The sequence below is a fragment of the Oncorhynchus tshawytscha genome, linkage group LG33, assembly GCF_018296145.1.
Source record: "Oncorhynchus tshawytscha isolate Ot180627B linkage group LG33, Otsh_v2.0, whole genome shotgun sequence".
NCBI lineage: Eukaryota > Metazoa > Chordata > Actinopteri > Salmoniformes > Salmonidae > Oncorhynchus > Oncorhynchus tshawytscha.
In genome coordinates, this window is record NC_056461.1 from 46,062,189 (window position 1) to 46,084,891 (window position 22,703).

Consider the following 22,703-nt stretch of genomic DNA (forward strand, 5'->3'; position numbering starts at 1 on the left):
GGGTCAAGGTAAGGGTTAGCGGTTAGGTTTAGTGGTCAAGGTAAGGGTTAGTGGTTAGGGGTCAAGGTAAGGGTTAGTGGTTAGGTTTAGGGGTCAAGGTAAGGGTTAGTGGTTAGGTTTAGGGGTCAAGGTAAGGGTTAGTGGTTAGGTTTAGGGGTCAAGGTAAGGGTTAGTGGTTAGGTTTAGAGGTCAAGGTAAGGGTTAGTGGTTAGATTTAGGGGTCAAGGTAAGGGTTAGGGGGAATAAGTCTAGTAAAACATAGCTGTGTGTGTGTGTGTGTGTGTGTGTGTGTGTGTGTGTGTGTGTGTGTGTGTGTGTGTGTGTGTGTGTGTGTGTGTATTTCCGTCACCTGATGAGGATGACCTCTCCAAACACAGCGAACTTGTCCAGCAGCTCGTCGATGAGCGCGTCGTCAAAGTAGTCGTCAGGTCCGGAGGAACAGAGGGAGACCAGGATGGTTCCGTCGGGAGGACCCTGCAGGGCGATCACCTCCTTATACACCTGGTGACGGGCATCTGGATCCACCTCCAGGACATCTATATCCATCACTGCCATCACGGGCCTGGGGAGGGGAGAGGAAATTAACGCTATAACCTAGCCTCAACATCTATCACTGCCATCACGGGCCTTGGGGACGGGAGTTTAAAGCTATAACCTATAACCTAGCCTCAACATGCATCACAGGCCTGGCTACACACAGAAATGAGAAGACCGGTTAGACGGTGCTAGTCTGATCAGAGGTTTTGAGCTCAGCCCTGCCGTAGTATTTCAGAGTCCTGTGTGTGTGTGTGTGTGTGTTACCTGTGATCAGAGGTCTTGAGCTCACCTGTGATTTCAGAGTCCTGTGTGTGGTCTTGAGCTCAGTCTTGAGCTCAGCCCCCGTAGTATTTCAGAGTCCTGTGTGTGTGTGTGTTACCTGTGATCAGAGGTCTTGCTCAGCTCCAGCCCTCCCGTTACCTGTGATCAGATTTCAGCTCAGCTCCCCAGGGCTCCAGGGGTACTGCTGCTGTTCCTCTGCTTCTCCCACTGGGCCGACCATGTTCATCTCCTCCGCTACACACACACACACACACACACACACACACACACACACACACACACACACACACACACACAGTAAACGTGTACTGTATGTTAAAAACTCAGAGCATGGCTGCTTTATACTTTGGTACCAATCCACCATTTAAACCAGTGAGACGGACCAGACATCCTCCTACACTACCAATCCACCATTTAAACCAGTGAGACGGACCAGACATCCTCCCACACTACCAATCCACCATTTAAACCAGTGAGACGGACCAGACATCCTCCTACACTACCAATCCACCATTTAAACCAGTGAGACGGACCAGACATCCTCCTACAATACCAATCCACCATTTAAACCAGTGAGACGGACCAGACATCCTCCTACACTACCAATCCACCATTTAAACCAGTGAGACGGACCAGACATCCTCCCACACTACCAATCCACCATTTAAACCAGTGAGACGGACCAGACATCCTCCCACACTACCAATCCACCATTTAAACCAGTGAGACGGACCAGACATCCTCCCACACTACCAATCCACCATTTAAACCAGTGAGACGGACCAGACATCCTCCTACACTACCAATCCACCATTTAAACCAGTGAGACGGACCAGACATCCTCCCACACTACCAATCCACCATTTACCCCAGTGAGACGGACCAGACATCCTCCCACACTACCAATCCACCATTTACACCAGTGAGACGGACCAGACATCCTCCCACACTACCAATCCACCATTTAAACCAGTGAGACGGACCAGACATCCTCCCACACTACCAATCCACCATTTAAACCAGTGAGACGGACCAGACATCCTCCCACACTACCAATCCACCATTTAAACCAGTGAGATGGACCAGACATCCTCCCACACTACCAATCCACCATTTACCCCAGTGAGACGGACCAGACATCCTCCCACACTACCAATCCACCATTTACCCCAGTGAGACGGACCAGACATCCTCCCACACTACCAATCCACCATTTACACCAGTGAGACGGACCAGACATCCTCCCACACTACCAATCCACCATTTAAACCAGTGAGACGGACCAGACAGCCTCCCACACTACCAATCCACCATTTAAACCAGTGAGACGGACCAGACATCCTCCCACACTACCAAGCCACCATTTACACCAGTGAGACGGACCAGACATCCTCCCAAACTACCAATCCACCATTTACACCAGTGAGACGGACAGACAGACAATCCATTTAAACCCATCCTCCCAAACTACCAATCCACCATTTAAACCAGTGAGACGGACCAGACATCCTCCCACACTACCAATCCACCATTTATACCAGTGAGATGGACCAGACAGCCTCCCACACTACCAAGCCACCATTTACACCAGTGAGATGGACCAGACATCCTCCCAAACTACCAATCCACCATTTACACCAGTGAGACGGACCAGACAGCCTCCCACACTACCAATCCACCATTTAAACCAGTGAGACATCCTCCCAAACTACCAATCCACCATTTACACCAGTGAGACGGACCAGACATCCTCCCACACTACCAATCCACCATTTATACCAGTGAGATGGACCAGACAGCCTCCCACACTACCAATCCACCATTTAAACCAGTGAGACATACCAGACATCCTCCCACACTACCAATCCACCATTTAAATCAGTGAGACATACCAGACATCCTCCCACACTACCAATCCACCATTTAAACCAGTGAGACATACCAGACATCCTCCCACACTACCAATCCACCATTTAAACCAGTGAGACGGACCAGACATGCTCCGAACACCGAGCCGACCTCTCTCACCGGTCTTGTCGAAGTTCCACTTCCTCCTCTTCCATAGGCAGCGGTCGGTCCAGGCGGGGGTACGACACTTCTCACTGGTGTCATAGTCATCAGAGAACAGGTCGTACTTATAGGTGGGAGCAAAGTCCAAATTGCCCTCGATGAACCCCCGGAACACCTAGAGGAGGAGACAGGACAGAGAGGAGTTAGAGACTGCCTCAAACCAAGACTGAACACCTAGAGGAGGAGACAGGACAGAGAGGAGTTAGAGACTGCCTCAAACCAAGACTGAACACCTAGAGGAGGAGACAGGACAGAGAGGAGTTAGAGACTGCCTCAAACCAAGACTGAACACCTAGAGGAGGATACAGGACAGAGAGGCCTTAGAGACTGCCTCAAACCAAGACTGAACCCACAGAACACCTAGAGGAGGAGACAGGAAAGAGACTGCCTCAAACCAAGACTGAACCAACAGAACACCTAGAGGAGGAGACAAGACAGAGAGGAGTTAGACACTGCCTCAAACTAAGACTGAACCCACAGAACACCTAGACAGGGTTAGAGGCGGTAGCGGTAGAGGTTAGACAGCTCAGAAAGACCTCTTAGGGCCTGGTTGGTTTATGTTGTATGGCTGTTGGTTGTATGGGTCATCAAAAGGGTTACAAAGGGAGGTTATAAGTTTACCAGTAAACTACCAGAATTCTGGTAACTTTCAAGAAATATTATGACATTTTATCAGATGACATCTAGTGGCCTTTTTAGGTAGATCAGATTATTGTTGGATCCTGTGTTTTACATTGTAGCCATTACCATATTGAATATTATCTGCTGTTGGCTTGTGTGGATGTATGTATGTGTTATGCAACATAGCTGACTTGAAACATTGTTAAAAGTGTCAGGGCCATGGGCCTTTCTCATGATGGAAAAATACAGAGTAGCATGAAGACAGGAACTGTTCAATGAATTGGGGAGGCACATTCAGAGCGAGGGGTTGCAGAACAAGCGGTCTTTTGTTAGATAACAGGAGCCAGGTGCGAGATAACGGTATGGAGCATGAGCGCATGGATGTTCTTCACAAGCAACAGTTACATCTATCAACAGAAGCGCCAAGAGGCGGGGCCCCGCCTGAGCGCCTGCAATAGGCTGAGCAAGTTTAAACCACACCCAGTCTCTACTGTGATAGGCCAACAGACGGGTTGGAACTGCCTATCACAGAATAAAGAATACTGTTTACATACATCTTGTCAGTTCTCTGTTCTGCCCTGCGTGGTATTACAGTGAGCCCGTATATACGAAAGTTGCATTTGCCATTTATTACTTAGCTAAAAAAAAATACATAGTATAAAATCGGTGACTCATTGTTATATTTATCCTGATACCAGATTTGAATTTACGCAACTCTAACATTATCACAGGTGTCCATAATTATCGCTGGCCTTCCGTGCACATGTCAAATATATAAAACAACCAAATATGAAGATTTATTTTTATTTTTTAATGACAACAGCGTAAAACTTTATCCTAAATAAAAACCATCAACTTAGTGAATACCATTGGTGTTAAATATTAAGGTTTCATTTTTGTTGTAAATGTTTTGGTGTCAAACTGGTGTCAGTTGAAGACAATAGTTGGAAGAGTTTCAGAGTTAATTGAAAATAACGCCATTGTTGATTAGATGCTTTTTTCATTAATTAGAAACACCTCATGAACCATCTGGTCTGTGTACTAGAAACTCATGAACCATCTGGTCTGCCTACTAGGAACTCATGAACCATCTGGTCTGTCTACTAGAACCTCATGAACCATCTGGTCTGTTTACTAGGAACTCATGAACCATCTGGTCTGTCTACTAGAAACTCATGAACCATCTGGTCTGTCTACTAGAAACTACTGGACACAGATATAACAATTTTTTTATACTATATATGAATCGATTTTTTTTTACAAGGTATTCAAGTATAAATGACCAAAGTTATCATAGATTACCTGTTAATTGCCAAAATGAGTGAAGATTCTGGTAAGTTTGGTAAATTACCCGTAGATGTACTAGACTTAGGGCAAAAATAGAATGGGGTTTTCAAGCTTTTTCTTCTAATGGGGTTTTTCGAGCTTCTGAATCTGGAGGGTAAATGCCACGAGTAGATGGCGGTGTTTCAAATAGGCCTGGCTGGTGTATCATTATCGATACCTATCAGCAAGCTAACAAGGGAAGAAATCTGAGAGCGTGAACCAATAGGTGTGAACAATGGCTGCAGCAAAAGATGAAGCCCTGTTTGTTTTGAGGTAAAGCCCCGTTTGGGATTGTTTTGGAGGTAAAAACCCTTGTTTGCGATTGTTTTGAGTACACTGTTTGGAAAGAACAAAAGCAAAATGTATTGTGGTGTCAGAAGAAGGCAGCGTGTGGAACAGAGGTCAAAATGGAAAGTTCAAAGTTATCTGAATCTGAACAGTTATCTGAACAGCGTCCGCAAAGAATCATAGAAACCATCAGAGGATGAAGACGAGGTGACAGAGAGCAGATATTAGTAGTAGCAGCACGTCAACGTCAGTAGAAGAGCTAGACACGTGGCAACCACTGGTTCATATATTCATCTGGTCTGACAAGTCCACGGGACTGTGCGATGAGCCAGCCTTCAGAAAATGTCAACCAAAAACACTTGATCACACATTTTTGAAATCCTGGCGTAGCCAGAGTAAAACGGGTTGATTGCTTTGCAAATGGATACAGCCAATCCAGAAAGTTAAGGAGATTCTTAAAGAGGCATAACAAAAAATAACCCTTGTGTAGACGGATGGAGCAGGAAAGGGAAGGGAAAGGGGTACAACCTTGTCAGTTGTACAAATGAATTCAAACTAAATGTGTCGTCTGTATTTACCCCGACCGCACTGAATCAGAGAACTGCGGAGGGCTGCTTTCGTCAATATCCATGATATCGGTCCCCAGGGGATAACTTGTTGTTGGGGGTTAACTGCCTTGCTTGAGGGCAGATTTGTTCCACCTTGCAGGTTCTGGTATTTGAAACCAGTGACCTTTTGGCCCAACTCAAGGTCCGACTGATTTATTTCTGGGCATATCATTCTGCTTCAATCACCCCTCCTCCAACAAGGACCGACTGATTTATTTCTGGGGATATCATTCTGCTTCAATCACCCCTCCTCCAACAAGGACCGACTGATTTATTTCTGGGGATATCATTCTGCTTCAATCACCCCTCCTGCAACAAGGACCGACTGATTTATTTCTGGGCATATCATTCTGCTTCTATCAGCCCTCCAACAAGGACCGACTGATTTATTTCTGGGCATATCATTCTGCTTCAATCACCCCTCCTGCAACAAGGACCGACTGATTTATTTCTGGGCATATCATTCTGCTTCAATCACCCCTCCTGCAACAAGGACCGACTGATTTATTTCTGGGCATATCATTCTGCTTCAATCACCCCTCCTGCAACAAGACCGACTGATTTATTTCTGGGCATATCATTCTGCTTCAATCACCCCTCCCTCCAACAAGGACCGACTGATTTATTTCTGGGCATATCATTCTGCTTCTATCAGCCCTCCAACAAGGACCGACTGATTTATTTCTGGGGATGACCTGAACCATCATGTATTACTGCCCCCTGACCTATGACCTGACCATCATCATGTATTACTGCCCCTTGACCTATGACCTGACCATCATCATGTATTACTGCTCCCTTGACCTATGACCTGACCATCATCATGTATTACTGCCCCTTGACCTATGACCTGACCATCATCATGTATTACTGCCCCCTGACCTATGACCTGACCATCATCATGTATTACTGCCCCCTGACCTATGACCTGACCATCATAATGTATTACTGCCCCCTGACCTATGACCTGAACCATCATCATGTATTACTGCCCCCTGACCTATGACCTGACCATCATCATGTATTACTGCCCCCTGACCTATGACCTGACCATCATCATGTATTACTGCCCCCTGACCTGTGACCTGAACCATCATGTATTACTGCACCCCTGACCTATGACCTGACCATCATCATGTATTACTGCCCCCCCCCTGACCTATGACCTATGACCTGACCATCATCATGTATTACTGCCCCCTGACCTATGACCTGACCATCATAATGTATTACTGCCCCCTGACCTATGACCTGACCCATAATGTATTATTACTGCCCCCTGACCTATGACCTGACCATCATCATGTATTACTGCACCCCTGACCTATGACCTGACCATCATCATGTATTACTGCACCCCTGACCTATGACCTGACCATCATCATGTATTACTGCCCCTTGACCTATGACCTGACCATCATCATGTATTACTGCCCCTTGACCTATAACCTGACCATCATCATGTATTACTGCCCCCTTGACCTATGACCTGACCTATGACCACCATAATGTATTACTGCCCCGCTGACCTATGACCTGACCCATAATGTATTACTGCCCCCTTGACCTATGACCTGACGACCATCTTGTATTACTGCCCCCCTTGACCTATGACCTGACGACCATCATCATGTATTACTGCCCCCCCTTGACCTATGACCTGACGACCATCATCATGTATTCCTGCCCCCTGACCTATGACCTGACCCATAATGTGATACTGCCCCCTTGACCTATGACCTGACGACCATCATCATGTATTCCTGCCCCCCCTGACCTATGACCTGACCCATAATGTGATACTGCCCCTTAGTGGCAAGAAGTGACATCCCACAAAGACCTAATAGAAATACAAACACTGTGTGTGTGTGTGTGTCTCCTTACCAGTCCCTGGTTCTTCTGGTCCACCAGCTGGTCCCCGGCGGTCAGGGCTTCCCAGTTCTGTTGTCTGATTAACTCCTTCACTTCCTCGTTGGGCTGACTGATGCGGTAGTTAAAGTCCCCGCACCAGAAGATGTAGTCATGGGAGTAGAGCAGTCTACCCTGGGGGAGAGAAAAAAGGAGGATTAAACACACACACACACACAGAGAAAAGAAACACAGGAGAGAGAAGAGCAGGGAGAAACATATTTTATTGTGTGTGTGTGTGTGGTTACCATGGGGAAGGTGAGTTTGCGTGTGATCTCGTTGTAGTCGTCGTTCCTCTCCTTGACCTGTGATTGGCCGGCAGCGAAGTGGGAGCAGACGAAACAGATACTGGTCGTATGGAACAGCATGCGGATGGCCACTCCCCCTTTGTTACCTGTGGCTCCGCCCATCCCAGTCTTCACGGTATCCACGGCAACGTCCCTGTCAACCAAACAAATAATACATGAATAGGGGTGCGTTCAGTTGGTTAAATGTTTCTCTAAATTTTCCAATAATATGTAATGAACAACACGTTTTCCTAAAACTGTTTCTTCAGCTATCTTGGAGGTATGTTTGGTGGAGGTGTGATATGGATGTGACCACATTAAATCCCCCAAAACAATCACTCATACCTGATGTAGGGGGCATGGTGAGGGATTACCTGACGTAGGGGGCGTGGTGAGGGATTACCTGACCGTGGTGAGGGATTACCTGATGTAGGGGGGCATGGTGAGGGATTACCTGATGTAGGGGGCATGGTACCTGACCGTGGTGAGGGATTACCTGACGTAGGGGGCGTGGTGAGGGATTACCTGACGTTGGGGGCGTGGTGAGGGATTACCTGACCGTGGTGAGGGATTACCTGACGTTGGGGGCGTGGTGAGGGATTACCTGACTGTGGTGAGGGATTACCTGACGTAGGGGGCGTGGTGAGGATTACCTGACGTTGGGGGCGTGGTGAGGGATTACCTGACCGTGGTGAGGGATTACCTGACGTAGGGGGCGTGGTGAGGGATTACCTGACGTTGGGGGCGTGGTGAGGGATTACCTGATGTAGGGGGCATGGTGAGGGATTACCTGACCGTGGTGAGGGATTACCTGACATTGGGGGCGTGGTGAGGGATTACCTGACCGTGGTGAGGGATTACCTGACGTAGGTGGCGTGGTGAGGGATTACCTGATGTTGGGGGCGTGGTGAGGGATTACCTGACCGTGGTGAGGGATTACCTGACGTAGGGGGCGTGGTGAGGGATTACCTGACGTAGGGGCGTGGTGTGGGATTACCTGACGTAGGGGGCGTGGTGAGGGATTACCTGACGTAGGGGGCGTGGTGAGGGATTACCTGACGTAGGGGGCGTGGTGAGGGATTACCTGACGTAGGGGGCGTGGTGAGGGATTACCTGACCGTGGTGAGGGATTACCTGACGTAGGGGGCGTGGTGAGGATTACCTGATGTAGGGGGCGTGGAGAGGGATTACCTGATGTAGGGGCGTGGTGAGGGATTACCTGATGTAGGGGGCGTGGTGAGGGATTACCTGATGTAGGGGCGTGGTGAGGGATTACCTGACGTAGGGGGGCGTAGTGAGGGATTACCTGATGTAGGGGGCGTGGTGAGGGCGTATGAAGACAAACAGACAGACTCCCACTAGCTGCTCTGATGCCAGCAGGACGTATTTATGATCACGGGATATGTTCTTCTGCAGCTCTGCAGCCCACAGCTTCTGATTGGTCGTACTGACAAAGGAGAGAGGAAAGGAGAGGGTTAACATACAGACAGAGAGAGAGAAAGAGAAACAGAGAGAGAGAGAGAGAAAGAGAGAGAGAAACAGAGAGACAGAGAGAAACAGAGAGAGAGAGAGAAAGAGAGAGAGAAAGAGAGAGAGAAAGAGAGAGAGAGACAGAGAGAGAAACAGAGAGACAGAGAGAAACAGAGAGAGAGAGAGAAACAGAGAGAGAAAGAGAGAGAGAGAAAGAAAGAGAAACAGAGAGACAGAGAGAGAAACAGAGAGACAGAGAGAGAAACAGAGAGAGAGTGTGTACCTGGCACTGACGATGTTGCCAGCATTCAACTCCACCATCTCCTCAAAGCCGATGGCAAAGATATCTGGTGGGTTGGCTCTACTGTCTGCAGAGAGAACAGACAATATTCAGTTCGCTACTAATGAACAGGCTCTATCTAATATTCAGTTCTATACTAATGAACAGGCTCTATCTGACAGTTCTATACTAATGAACAGGCTCTATCTAATAGTTCTATACTAATGAACAGGCTCTATCTAACAGTTCTATACTAATGAACAGGCTCTATCTAACAGTTCTATACTAATGAACAGGCTCTATCTAATAGTTCTATACTAATGAACAGGCTCTATCTGACTGTTCTATACTAATGAACAGGCTCTATCTAATATTCAGTTCTATACTAATGAACAGGCTCTATCTAAATTCAGTTCTATACTAATGAACAGGCAGTTCTATACTAATGAACAGGCTCTATCTAACAGTTCTATACTAATGAACAGGCTCTATCTAATAGTTCTATACTAATGAACAGGCTCTATCTGACTGTTCTATACTAATGAACAGGCTCTATCTAATAGTTCTATACTAATGAACAGGCTCTATCTAATATTCAGTTCTATACTAATGAACAGGCTCTATCTAATAGTTCTATACTAATGAACAGGCTCTGTCTAACAGTTCTATACTAATGAACAGGCTCTATCTGACTGTTCTATACTAATGAACAGGCTCTATCTAATAGTTCTATACTAATGAACAGGCTCTATCTAATATTCAGTTCTATACTAATGAACAGGCTCTATCTAACAGTTCTATACTAATGAACAGGCTCTATCTAATAGTTCTATACTAATGAACAGGCTCTATCTGACTGTTCTATACTAATGAACAGGCTCTATCTAATAGTTCTATACTAATGAACAGGCTCTATCTAATATTCAGTTCTATACTAATGAACAGGCTCTATCTAATAGTTCTATACTAATGAACAGGCTGTTCTATCTGAACAGGCTCTATCTAATAGTTCTATACTAATGAACAGGCTCTATCTAATATTCAGTTCTATACTAATGAACAGGCTCTATCTAATAGTTCTATACTAATGAACAGGCTCTATCTAACAGTTCTATACTAATGAACAGGCTCTATCTAATAGTTCTATACTAATGAACAGGCTCTATCTAATAGTTCTATACTAATGAACAGGCTCTATCTAACAGTTCTATACTAATGAACAGGCTCTATCTAACAGTTCTATACTAATGAACAGGCTCTATCTAACAGTTCTATACTAATGAACAGGCTCTATCTAACAGTTCTATACTAATGAACAGGCTCTATCTAACAGTTCTATACTAATGAACAGGCTCTATCTAACAGTTCTATACTAATGAACAGGCTCTATCTAATAGTTCTATACTAATGAACAGGCTCTATCTAATAGTTCTATACTAATGAACAGGCTCTATCTAATAGTTCTATACTAATGAACAGGCTCTATCTAATATTCAGTTCTATACTAATGAACAGGCTCTATCTAACAGTTCTATACTAATGAACAGGCTCTATCTAATAGTTCTATACTAATGAACAGGCTCTATCTAACAGTTCTATACTAATATCTAATAGTTCTAATGAACAGGCTCTATCTAATAGTTCTATACTAATGAACAGGCTCTATCTAACAGTTCTATACTAATGAACAGGCTCTATCTAACAGTTCTATACTAATGAACAGGCTCTATCTAACAGTTCTATACTAATGAACAGGCTCTATCTGAACAGTTAACAGTTCTATACTAATGAACAGGCTCTATCTAACAGTTCTATACTAATGAACAGGCTCTATCTAACAGTTCTATACTAATGAACAGGCTCTATCTAACAGTTCTATACTAATGAACAGGCAGTTCTATACTAATGAACAGGTTCAGTTCTATACTAATGAACAGGCTCTATCTAATCTAACAGTTCTATACTAATGAACAGGCTCTATCTAACAGTTCTATACTAATGAACAGGCTCTATCTAACAGTTCTATACTAATGAACAGGCTCTATCTAACAGTTCTATACTAATGAACAGGCTCTATCTAACAGTTCTATACTAATGAACAGGCTCTATCTAACAGTTCTATACTAATGAACAGGCTCTATCTAACAGTTCTATACTAATGAACAGGCTCTATCTAACAGTTCTATACTAATGAACAGGCTCTATCTAACAGTTCTATACTAATGAACAGGCTCTATCTAACAGTTCTATACTAATGAACAGGCTCTATCTAACAGTTCTATACTAATGAACAGGCTCTATCTAACAGTTCTATACTAATGAACAGGCTCTATCTAATAGTTCTATACTAATGAACAGGCTCTATCTAACAGTTCTATACTAATGAACAGGCTCTATCTAACAGTTCTATACTAATGAACAGGCTCTATCTAACAGTTCTATACTAATGAACAGGCTCTATCTAATAGTTCTATACTAATGAACAGGCTCTATCTGACTGTTCTATACTAATGAACAGGCTCTATCTAATAGTTCTATACTAATGAACAGGCTCTATCTAATATTCAGTTCTATACTAATGAACAGGCTCTATCTAACAGTTCTATACTAATGAACAGGCTCTATCTAATAGTTCTATACTAATGAACAGGCTCTATCTGACAGTTCTATACTAATGAACAGGCTCTATCTGACTGTTCTATACTAATGAACAGGCTCTATCTAATAGTTCTATACTAATGAACAGGCTCTATCTAATATTCAGTTCTATACTAATGAACAGGCTCTATCTAATAGTTCTATACTAATGAACAGGCTCTATCTGACTGTTCTATACTAATGAACAGGCTCTATCTAATAGTTCTATACTAATGAACAGGCTCTATCTAATATTCAGTTCTATACTAATGAACAGGCTCTATCTAATAGTTCTATACTAATGAACAGGCTCTATCTAATAGTTCTATACTAATGAACAGGCTCTATCTAACTAGTTCTATACTAATGAACAGGCTCTATCTAATAGTTCTATACTAATGAACAGGCTCTATCTAATATTCAGTTCTATACTAATGAACAGGCTCTATCTAATAGTTCTATACTAATGAACAGGCTCTATCTAATAGTTCTATACTAATGAACAGGCTCTATCTAATAGTTCTATACTAATGAACAGGCTCTATCTAACAGTTCTATACTAATGAACAGGCTCTATCTAATAGTTCTATACTAATGAACAGGCTCTATCTAATAGTTCTATACTAATGAACAGGCTCTATCTAATAGTTCTATACTAATGAACAGGCTCTATCTAACAGTTCTATACTAATGAACAGGCTCTATCTAATAGTTCTATACTAATGAACAGGCTCTATCTAACAGTTCTATACTAATGAACAGGCTCTATCTAACAGTTCTATACTAATGAACAGGCTCTATCTAACAGTTCTATACTAATGAACAGGCAGTTCTATACTAATGAACAGGCTCTATCTAACAGTTCTATACTAATGAACAGGCTCTATCTAACAGTTCTATACTAATGAACAGGCTCTATCTAACAGTTCTATACTAATGAACAGGCTCTATCTAACAGTTCTATACTAATGAACAGGCTCTATCTAACAGTTCTATACTAATGAACAGGCTCTATCTAACAGTTCTATACTAATGAACAGGCTCTATCTAACAGTTCTATACTAATGAACAGGCTCTATCTAACAGTTCTATACTAATGAACAGGCTCTATCTAACAGTTCTATACTAATGAACAGGCTCTATCTAATAGTTCTATACTAATGAACAGGCTCACTGTTCTATACTAATGAACAGGCTCTATCTAATAGTTCTATACTAATGAACAGGCTCTATCTAATATTCAGTTCTATACTAATGAACAGGCTCTATCTAACAGTTCTATACTAATGAACAGGCTCTATCTAATAGTTCTATACTAATGAACAGGCTCTATCTGACTGTTCTATACTAATGAACAGGCTCTATCTAATAGTTCTATACTAATGAACAGGCTCTATCTAATATTCAGTTCTATACTAATGAACAGGCTCTATCTAATAGTTCTATACTAATGAACAGGCTCTATCTAATAGTTCTATACTAATGAACAGGCTCTATCTGACTGTTCTATACTAATGAACAGGCTCTATCTAATAGTTCTATCTGAACAGGCTCTATCTAATATTCAGTTCTATACTAATGAACAGGCTCTATCTAATAGTTCTATACTAATGAACAGGCTCTATCTAATAGTTCTATACTAATGAACAGGCTCTATCTAATAGTTCTATACTAATGAACAGGCTCTATCTAACAGTTCTATACTAATGAACAGGCTCTATCTAATAGTTCTATACTAATGAACAGGCTCTATCTAATATTCAGTTCTATACTAATGAACAGGCTCTATCTAACAGTTCTATACTAATGAACAGGCTCTATCTAATAGTTCTATACTAATGAACAGGCTCTATCTAATAGTTCTATACTAATGAACAGGCTCTATCTAATATTCAGTTCTATACTAATGAACAGGCTCTATCTAATAGTTCTATACTAATGAACAGGCTCTGTCTAACAGTTCTATACTAATGAACAGGCTCTATCTGACTGTTCTATACTAATGAACAGGCTCTATCTAATAGTTCTATACTAATGAACAGGCTCTATCTAATAGTTCTATACTAATGAACAGGCTCTATCTAACAGTTCTATACTAATGAACAGGCTCTATCTAATAGTTCTATACTAATGAACAGGCTCTATCTAACAGTTCTATACTAATGAACAGGCTCTATCTAATAGTTCTATACTAATGAACAGGCTCTATCTAATAGTTCTATACTAATGAACAGGCTCTATCTAACAGTTCTATACTAATGAACAGGCTCTAACAGGATAGACTGATGTATACATCATGCACACTAGAGTACTGGCCCCTAATCCAGGAATAACCAAAGACACAGCCTAAACCTGAGGTTATTAACCTCTCCTCAGGGACCCCCAGCTGTTCCATGTATCTGACCTATTCCAGAACAGGCACCCCTGATTGTAACTTGTCAACTCCTCATCCTCAACCCCATGACTAGATGAATCAGGGTGAACAACTCCTCATCCTCAACCCCATGACTAGATGAATCAGGGTGAACAACTCCTCAAACCCATGACTAGATGAATCAGGTGAACAACTCCTCAACCCCATGACTAAGGTGAATCAGGGTGAACAACATCCTCAACCTCAACCCCATGACAAGATGAATCAGGGTGAACAACATCCTCATCCTCAACCCCATGACTAGATTAATCAGGGTGAACAACTCCTCATCCTCAACCCCATGACTAGATGAATCAGGGTGAACAACTCCTCATCCCCATGACTAGATGAATCAGGGTGAACAACTCCTCATCCTCAACCCCATGACTAGATGAATCAGGGTGAACAACTCCTCATCCTCAACCCCATGACTAGATGAATCAGGGTGAACAACTCCTCATCCTCAACCCCATGACTAGATGAATCAGGGTGAACAACTCCTCATCCTCAACCCCATGATGAGATGAATCAGGGTGAACAACTCCTCATCCTCAACCCCATGACGAGATGAATCAGGGTGAACAACTCCTCATCCTCAACCCCATGACGAGATGAATCAGGGTGAACAACTCCTCATCCTCAACCCCATGACGAGAAGAATCAGGTGAACAACTCCTCATCCTCAACCCCATGACTAGATGAATCAGGGTGAACATCATCCTCAACCCCATGACTAGATGAATCAGGGTGAACTAGTTGAGGGACACAACCTAGAAAACAAAGTCCTAAACAACCAATTTTAGGTGAACAAAACCCATCTTCTCCTTCAACTGAAAGTTCCTCACCCTGGAAGTCTGGGAGCCCGGCCTTCATCGGAGCGTCCAGCAGCCAATCGTTGAGGGTCTGGTTGCGGAAGGCGATGCTGCGGAACTGTTTTCCTCCGTTGACGTTCCACGTACCCACTGACACCCTGATCTGTTTGGGACGGGTGTATTTCTGGTGGTTCTGACACATTCCCAGTAGAACTCTGGGAGAGGCTGGGGGAGAGGAGACGGTGTTAGAGAGGAAGAGGAAGGTGATGGAGGAAGAGAGAGAGACAGAGAGACACAGAGACAGAGAGACACAGAGACAGAGAGACACAGAGACAGAGAGACAGAGACACAGAGAGAGAGAGACACAGAGAGAGACACAGAGACAGAGACACAGAGAGAGAGAGAGACAGAGAGAGAGAGACAGAGAGACACAGAGACAGAGAGACACAGAGACACAGAGAGAGAGAGACACAGAGACAGAGAGACACAGAGAGAGAGAGACACAGAGACAGAGAGACACAGAGACAGAGAGACACAGAGACAGAGAGACACAGAGACAGAGAGACACAGAGACAGAGAGACCATTGGAAGAGTTCAGAAGATTGAAAAAAAGAGTACACAAGAAGGTCTATAAATAAAAAGAATGTCAGGAACTGGGACAGGTGAATAAATATGAGAAAAGCATGTCAGGAACTGGGACAGGTGCATGAATATGAGAAAAGAATGTCAGGAACTGGGACAGGTGAATAAATATGAGAAAAGCATGTCAGGAACTGGGACAGGTGCGTGAATATGAAAAAGAATGTCAGGAACTGGGACAGGTAAATAATTATGAGAAAAGAATGTCAGGACCTGGGACAGGTGTTTAAATATGAAAAAGAATGTCAGGAACTGGGACAGGTAAATAAATATGAGAAAAGAATGTCAGGAACTGGGACAGGTGAATAAATATGAAAAAGAAAGTCAGGAACTGGGACAGGTGAATAAATATGAGAAAAGAATGTCAGGAACTTGGACAGGAGAATAAATAAGTCTTGGTTATGCTTTATTCCACAGTCCATTTATATCCCAGGCTTTTACTGAGAAATTAAATGTCGAAATCACGGTAGCAAAATGATTTGAAGTTCGTACCAGGCAGACAGTACGACTTACCCAGGGTGAGTAGCACATGGGGCTGTAAAATGAAACATTACCTAATACATTCATGGCTTGGTGAACAGGGTTGGGGTTTCAATTCCATTTCAATTCAGAAAGTAAACCAAATTCAAATTTTTTTCCTCCTCATTGAAAGGCTATGAAGACAATTTGAATGAGAATTTCAGTGGACACTTCCTGAAGTGTACACTTCCTGAAATTGAGTCCATAAATAAAGACGTGACGTAATCTGGGGGTTCAACACAAGCACAGGGGATCACGAGGAACACAACACTACTGAAACGATGTACCGTGAAGAAATACACGAAGGAATTACAACTATAAACACAGGATGTTCATCAGACCAGACATCCAATTATGCACACACACACACACACACACACACACACACACACACACACACACACACACCTGTCTCGTTCTACTGTACCTGATTGTAAGATAGGCTCAGTGACTAGCGTGAGAGTAGGCAAAAGAGAGAGAGAGGGAGAGAGAGAGAGAGGGATGGATGTAGAGGGTTAAGTAACGGTTAAACAGATAACAGCATTAGAGTCACTGTGTGTGTTATCAGACCAGACGACCAGTCTTCACAGCAGCAGCAGAGTGACACAGGTTTAATCTGTCCCTCGACAGAGAGGGCCGTCTCAGGAAGATTACACCGCTAGCTAGGGGTTGCATTCAAAATGGCACCCTATTCCTTACATAGTGCACTACCAATCTATAGGCTCTGGTTGAAAGTAGTGCACTATGGAGGAAATAGGGTGCCATTTTGGATGCAGCCTAGGAGTTACACAAGCTAGATAGAGGAAACCCCTTTCATCCCCATTATGTGGGTCTCATTGGGATGTTCCTGTATTACCGTAAAGACTGGGGGTGATGAGCAGTGTGTGGTATTACCGTAAAGACTGGAGGTGGTGAGCAGTGTGTGGTATTACTGTAAAGACTGGGGGTGATGAGCAGTGTGTGGTATTACCGTAAAGACTGGAGGTGATGAGCAGTGTGTGGTATTACCGTAAAGACTGGAGGTGGTGAGCAGTGTGTGGTATTACCGTAAAGACTGGAAGTGGTGAGCAGTGTGTGGTATTACCGTAAAGACTGGAGGTGGTGAGCAGTGTGTGGTATTACCGTAAAGACTGGAGGTGGTGAGCAGTGTGTGGTATTACCGTAAAGACTGGAGGTGGTGAGCAGTGTGTGGTATTACCGTAAAGACTGGAAGTGATGAGCAGTGTGTGGTATTACCGTAAAGACTGGAGGTGATGAGCAGTGTGTGGTATTACCGTAAAGACTGGAGGTGGTGAGCAGTGTGTGGTATTACCGTAAAGACTGGAGGTGGTGAGCAGTGTGTGGTATTACCGTAAAGACTGGAGGTGGTGAGCAGGGCCCGGGCCTTGTCTGCCAGGTCACTGTTCAGTGTTGAGCCCAGTCGGAGGATGTCAATGGCCTCCTGCTTTGAACTGTCAAAGAAGTTATTCTGGATGGTTCTGGTCACAGAGCGAGCACCGTCCTTCAACTTACCCCCCTGGACAGACAGAAAGACAGAGAGAGAGAGAGACAGAGAGAGAGACAGAGAGAGAGAGAGAGAGAGAGACAGAGAGACAAGAGAGAGAGAGAAGAGAGCGAGAGAGAGAGACAGCGAGACGAGAGAGACAGAGAAAGAGAGAGAGAAAGAGAGAGAGAAAGAGAGCGAGAGAAAGAGAGCGAGAGAAAGAGAGCGAGAGAGAGAAAGAGAGAAAGAGAGAGGAGAAGCGAGATGAGTACTTCACTGTACAGACACTTCACTGACACAGACACAGATACTACACAACTTCACCCACCATCTTGGATCATCACCAGGAAAAAGGAGAATACAGAACATATAGAATGAAGGGCAAAGAAAATATCCCAGATTGGTTTATGTCGGTAAATCAGGAGAGATCACAAGTCCGCGGGAATGACAGGACCTTAATGCCACAAATACACACATAGATTCATACATTCATTTTCTTTATCCAAAGGACTCCTCCCAGTAATCATGATCACATGGTCTTTTACATGGTGATGATTGGTCATTTACCACCATATAATAATGTGACAACCACTGGTAATTCACTTAAAGCAGGGCTGCCTAATCCTCTTCCTGGAGATCTACTGTCCTGTAGGTTTTACAGTCCAACCCTCTTCCTGGAGATCTACTGTCCTGTAGGTTTTACAGTCCAACCCTCTTCCTGGAGATCTACTGTCCTGTAGGTTTTACAGTCCAACCCTCTTCCTGGAGATCTACTGTCCTGTAGGTTTACAGTCCAACCCTCTTCCTGGAGATCTACTGTCCTGTAGGTTTTACAGTCCAACCCTCTTCCTGGAGATCTACTGTCCTGTAGGTTTTACAGTCCAACCCTCTTCCTGGAGATCTATTGTCCTGTAGGTTTTACAGTCCAACCCTCTTCCTGGAGATCTACTGTCCTGTAGGTTTTACAGTCCAACCCTCTTCCTGGAGATCTACTGTCCTGTAGGTTTTACAGTCCAACCCTCTTCCTGGAGATCTACTGTCCTGTAGGTTTTACAGTCCAACCCTCTTCCTGGAGATCTACTGTCCTGTAGGTTTTACAGTCCAACCCTCTTCCTGGAGATCTACTGTCCTGTAGGTTTTACAGTCCAACCCTCTTCCTGGAGATCTACTGTCCTGTAGGTTTTACAGTCCAACCCTCTTCCTGGTGATCTACTGTCCTGTAGGTTTTACAGTCCAACCCTCTTCCTGGAGATCTACTGTCCTGTAGGTTTTCAACCCAACACTCAGGAAGAGGGTTGGGCAGCCCATACTTAATTAAGCCTTCTTTCCTTCTCTATAACCCAGAATCAGATGATCTCGCGGAGACCATCCTTTGTATGTTTCTGCGTGCAGTATGAAAATAGAGGTAGTTTCGCGAACCAATGCTAACTAGCGTTAGCGAAATGACTAGAAGTCTATGGGTACGCTAGCTTCCTGCTACTCGCGCAATCCATTTACCACGTAGAAATAAGACCCACCGGAGAGAAGCAAATTAGGAAAAAAAAGTTATTTTAATTTTCTGCATTTTCAAATTTGTTTTCAGTGATATTACATGGTGTTATATTACATTATATTACATTATATTACATGGTGTTATATTACATTATATTACATTATATTACATGGTGTTATATTACATTATATTACATGGTGTTATATTACATTATATTACATGGTGTTATATTACATTATATTACATTATATTACATGGTGTTATATTACATTATATTACATTATATTACATGGTGTTATATTACATTATATTACATTATATTACATGGTGTTATATTACATTATATTACATTATATTACATGGTGTTATATTACATTATATTACATTATACTACATGGTGTTATATTACATTATATTATATTACATTATATTACATGGTGTTATATTACATTATATTACATGGTGTTATATTATATTACATTATATTACATTGTGTTATATTACATTATATTACATGGTGTTATATTACATTATATTACATTATATTACATTATATTACATGGTGTTATATTACATTATATTACATGGTGTTATATTACATTATATTACATTATATTACATTATATTACATGGTGTTATATTACATTATATTACATTATATTACATGGTGTTATATTACATTATATTACATTATATTACATGGTGTTATATTACATTATATTACATTATATTACATGGTGTTATATTACATTATATTACATGTTGTTATATTACATTATATTACATTATATTACATGGTGTTATATTACATTATATTACATTATATTACATGGTGTTATATTACATTATATTACATAGTGTTATATTACATTATATTACATAGTGTTATATTACATTATATTACATTATATTACATGGTGTTATATTACATTATATTACATAGTGTTATATTACATTATATTACATTATATTACATTATATTACATGGTGTTATATTACATTATATTACATGGTGTTATATTATATTACATTATATTACATGGTGTTATATTATATTATATTATATTACATAGTGTTATATTATATTATATTACATTATATTACATGGTGTTATATTACATTATATTACATAGTGTTATATTACATTATATTACATTATATTACATAGTGTTATATTACATTATATTACATTATATTACATAGTGTTATATTACATTATATTACATTATATTACATAGTGTTATATTACATTATATTACATTATATACCCAGTACCCTGCCCTGAACTTAGTCACTGTTACTAGCCAGCCTCCACCCGGTACCCTGCCCTGAACTTAGTCACTGTTACTAGCCAGCCTCCACCCGGTACCCTGCCCTGAACTTAGTCACTGTTACTAGCCAGCTCCACCCAGTACCCTGCCCTGAACTTAGTCACTGTTACTAGCCAGCCTCCACCCGGTACCCTGCCCTGAACTTAGTCACTGTTACTAGCCGGCCTCCGCCCAGTACCCTGCCCTGAACTTAGTCACTGTTACTAGCCGGCCTCCGCCCAGTACCCTGCCCTGAACTTAGTCACTGTTACTAGCCGGCCTCCGCCCAGTACCCTGCCCTGAACTTAGTCACTGTTACTAGCCGGCCTCCGCCCAGTACCCTGCCCTGAACTTAGTCACTGTTACTAGCCAGCCTCCACCCGGTACCCTGCCCTGAACTTAGTCACTGTTACAAGCCAGCCTCCACCCGGTACCCTGCCCTGAACTTAGTCACTGTTACAAGCCAGCCTCCACCCAGTACACTGCCCTGAACTTAGTCACTGTTACTAGCCAGCCTCCACCCAGTACCCTGCCCTGAACTTAGTCACTGTTACTAGCCAGCCTCCACCCGGTACCCTGCCCTGAACTTAGTCACTGTTACAAGCCAGCCTCCACCCGGTACCCTGCCCTGAACTTAGTCACTGTTACAAGCCAGCCTCCACCCAGTACCCTGCCCTGAACTTAGTCACTGTTACTAGCCGGCTAGAAACATAAGCATTTATCTAGATATTACTGCACTGTTGGAGCTAGAAACACAATCATTAGGTATTACTGCACTGTTGGAGCTAGAAACACAAGCATTTATCTAGATATTACTGCACTGTTGGAGCTAGAAACACAATGTATCTAGATATTACTGCACTGTTGGAGCTAGGAACACAAGCATTTATCTAGATAACACTGCACTGTTGGAGCTAGAAACACAAGCATTTATCTAGATAACACTGCACTGTTGGAGCTAGAAACACAAGCATTTATCTAGATAACACTGCACTGTTGGAGCTAGAAACACAAGCATTAGGTATTACTGCACTGTTGGAGCTAGAAACACAAGCATTTATCTAGATATTACTGCACTGTTGGAGCTAGAAACACAAGCATTTATCTAGATATTACTGCACTGTTGGAGCTACAAACACAAGCATTTATCTAGATATTACTGCACTGTTGGAGCTAGAAACACAAGCATTTATCTAGATATTACTGCACTGTTGGAGCTAGAAACACAATTTATCTAGATATTACTGCACTGTTGGAGCTAGAAACACAAGCATTTATCTAGATAACACTGCACTGTTGGAGCTAGAAACACAAGCATTTATCTAGATAACACTGCACTGTTGGAGCTAGAAACACAAGCATTTATCTAGATATTACTGCACTGTTGGAGCTAGAAACACAATTTATCTAGATATTACTGCACTGTTGGAGCTAGAAACACAAGCATTTATCTAGATATTACTGCACTGTTGGAGCTAGAAACACAAGCATTTATCTAGATATTACTGCACTGTTGGAGCTAGAAACTCAAACATTTGTGGAACGAGTAACATTTGATTTGACAGAAGACACACAGACAAACCCCCCTTAATGAGGAACCACCACCACATCCAGACAGGAACAGGGTAATACAGGTGAAAGGCAGGACAGTGACAGGATCGTCAACTTACCCAACAGGTGGAGAGGTCCAGAGGACAGCAAAAAGGGGGAAGATATAGCAC

At 42.6% G+C, this 22,703-nt stretch overlaps 1 protein-coding gene across 1 annotated transcript in view; it reads right to left on the reverse strand.

The window, feature by feature from the left end:
- synj1 (synaptojanin 1) overlaps positions 1-22,703 on the reverse strand; it is a 94,506-nt gene that overhangs the window by 26,463 nt on the left and 45,340 nt on the right. Inside the window, exons 12-22 of the mRNA XM_042311242.1 lie at positions 18,048-18,213; positions 15,573-15,764; positions 9,681-9,765; positions 9,234-9,374; positions 7,889-8,081; positions 7,617-7,775; positions 2,848-3,004; positions 980-1,053; positions 878-893; positions 802-826; positions 350-562 (exon numbers count right to left, since the gene is read on the reverse strand). Coding sequence (XP_042167176.1) covers positions 350-562; positions 802-826; positions 878-893; positions 980-1,053; positions 2,848-3,004; positions 7,617-7,775; positions 7,889-8,081; positions 9,234-9,374; positions 9,681-9,765; positions 15,573-15,764; positions 18,048-18,213 — 1,421 coding nt within the window. The remainder of the gene's footprint in view (positions 1-349; positions 563-801; positions 827-877; positions 894-979; positions 1,054-2,847; positions 3,005-7,616; positions 7,776-7,888; positions 8,082-9,233; positions 9,375-9,680; positions 9,766-15,572; positions 15,765-18,047; positions 18,214-22,703) is intronic.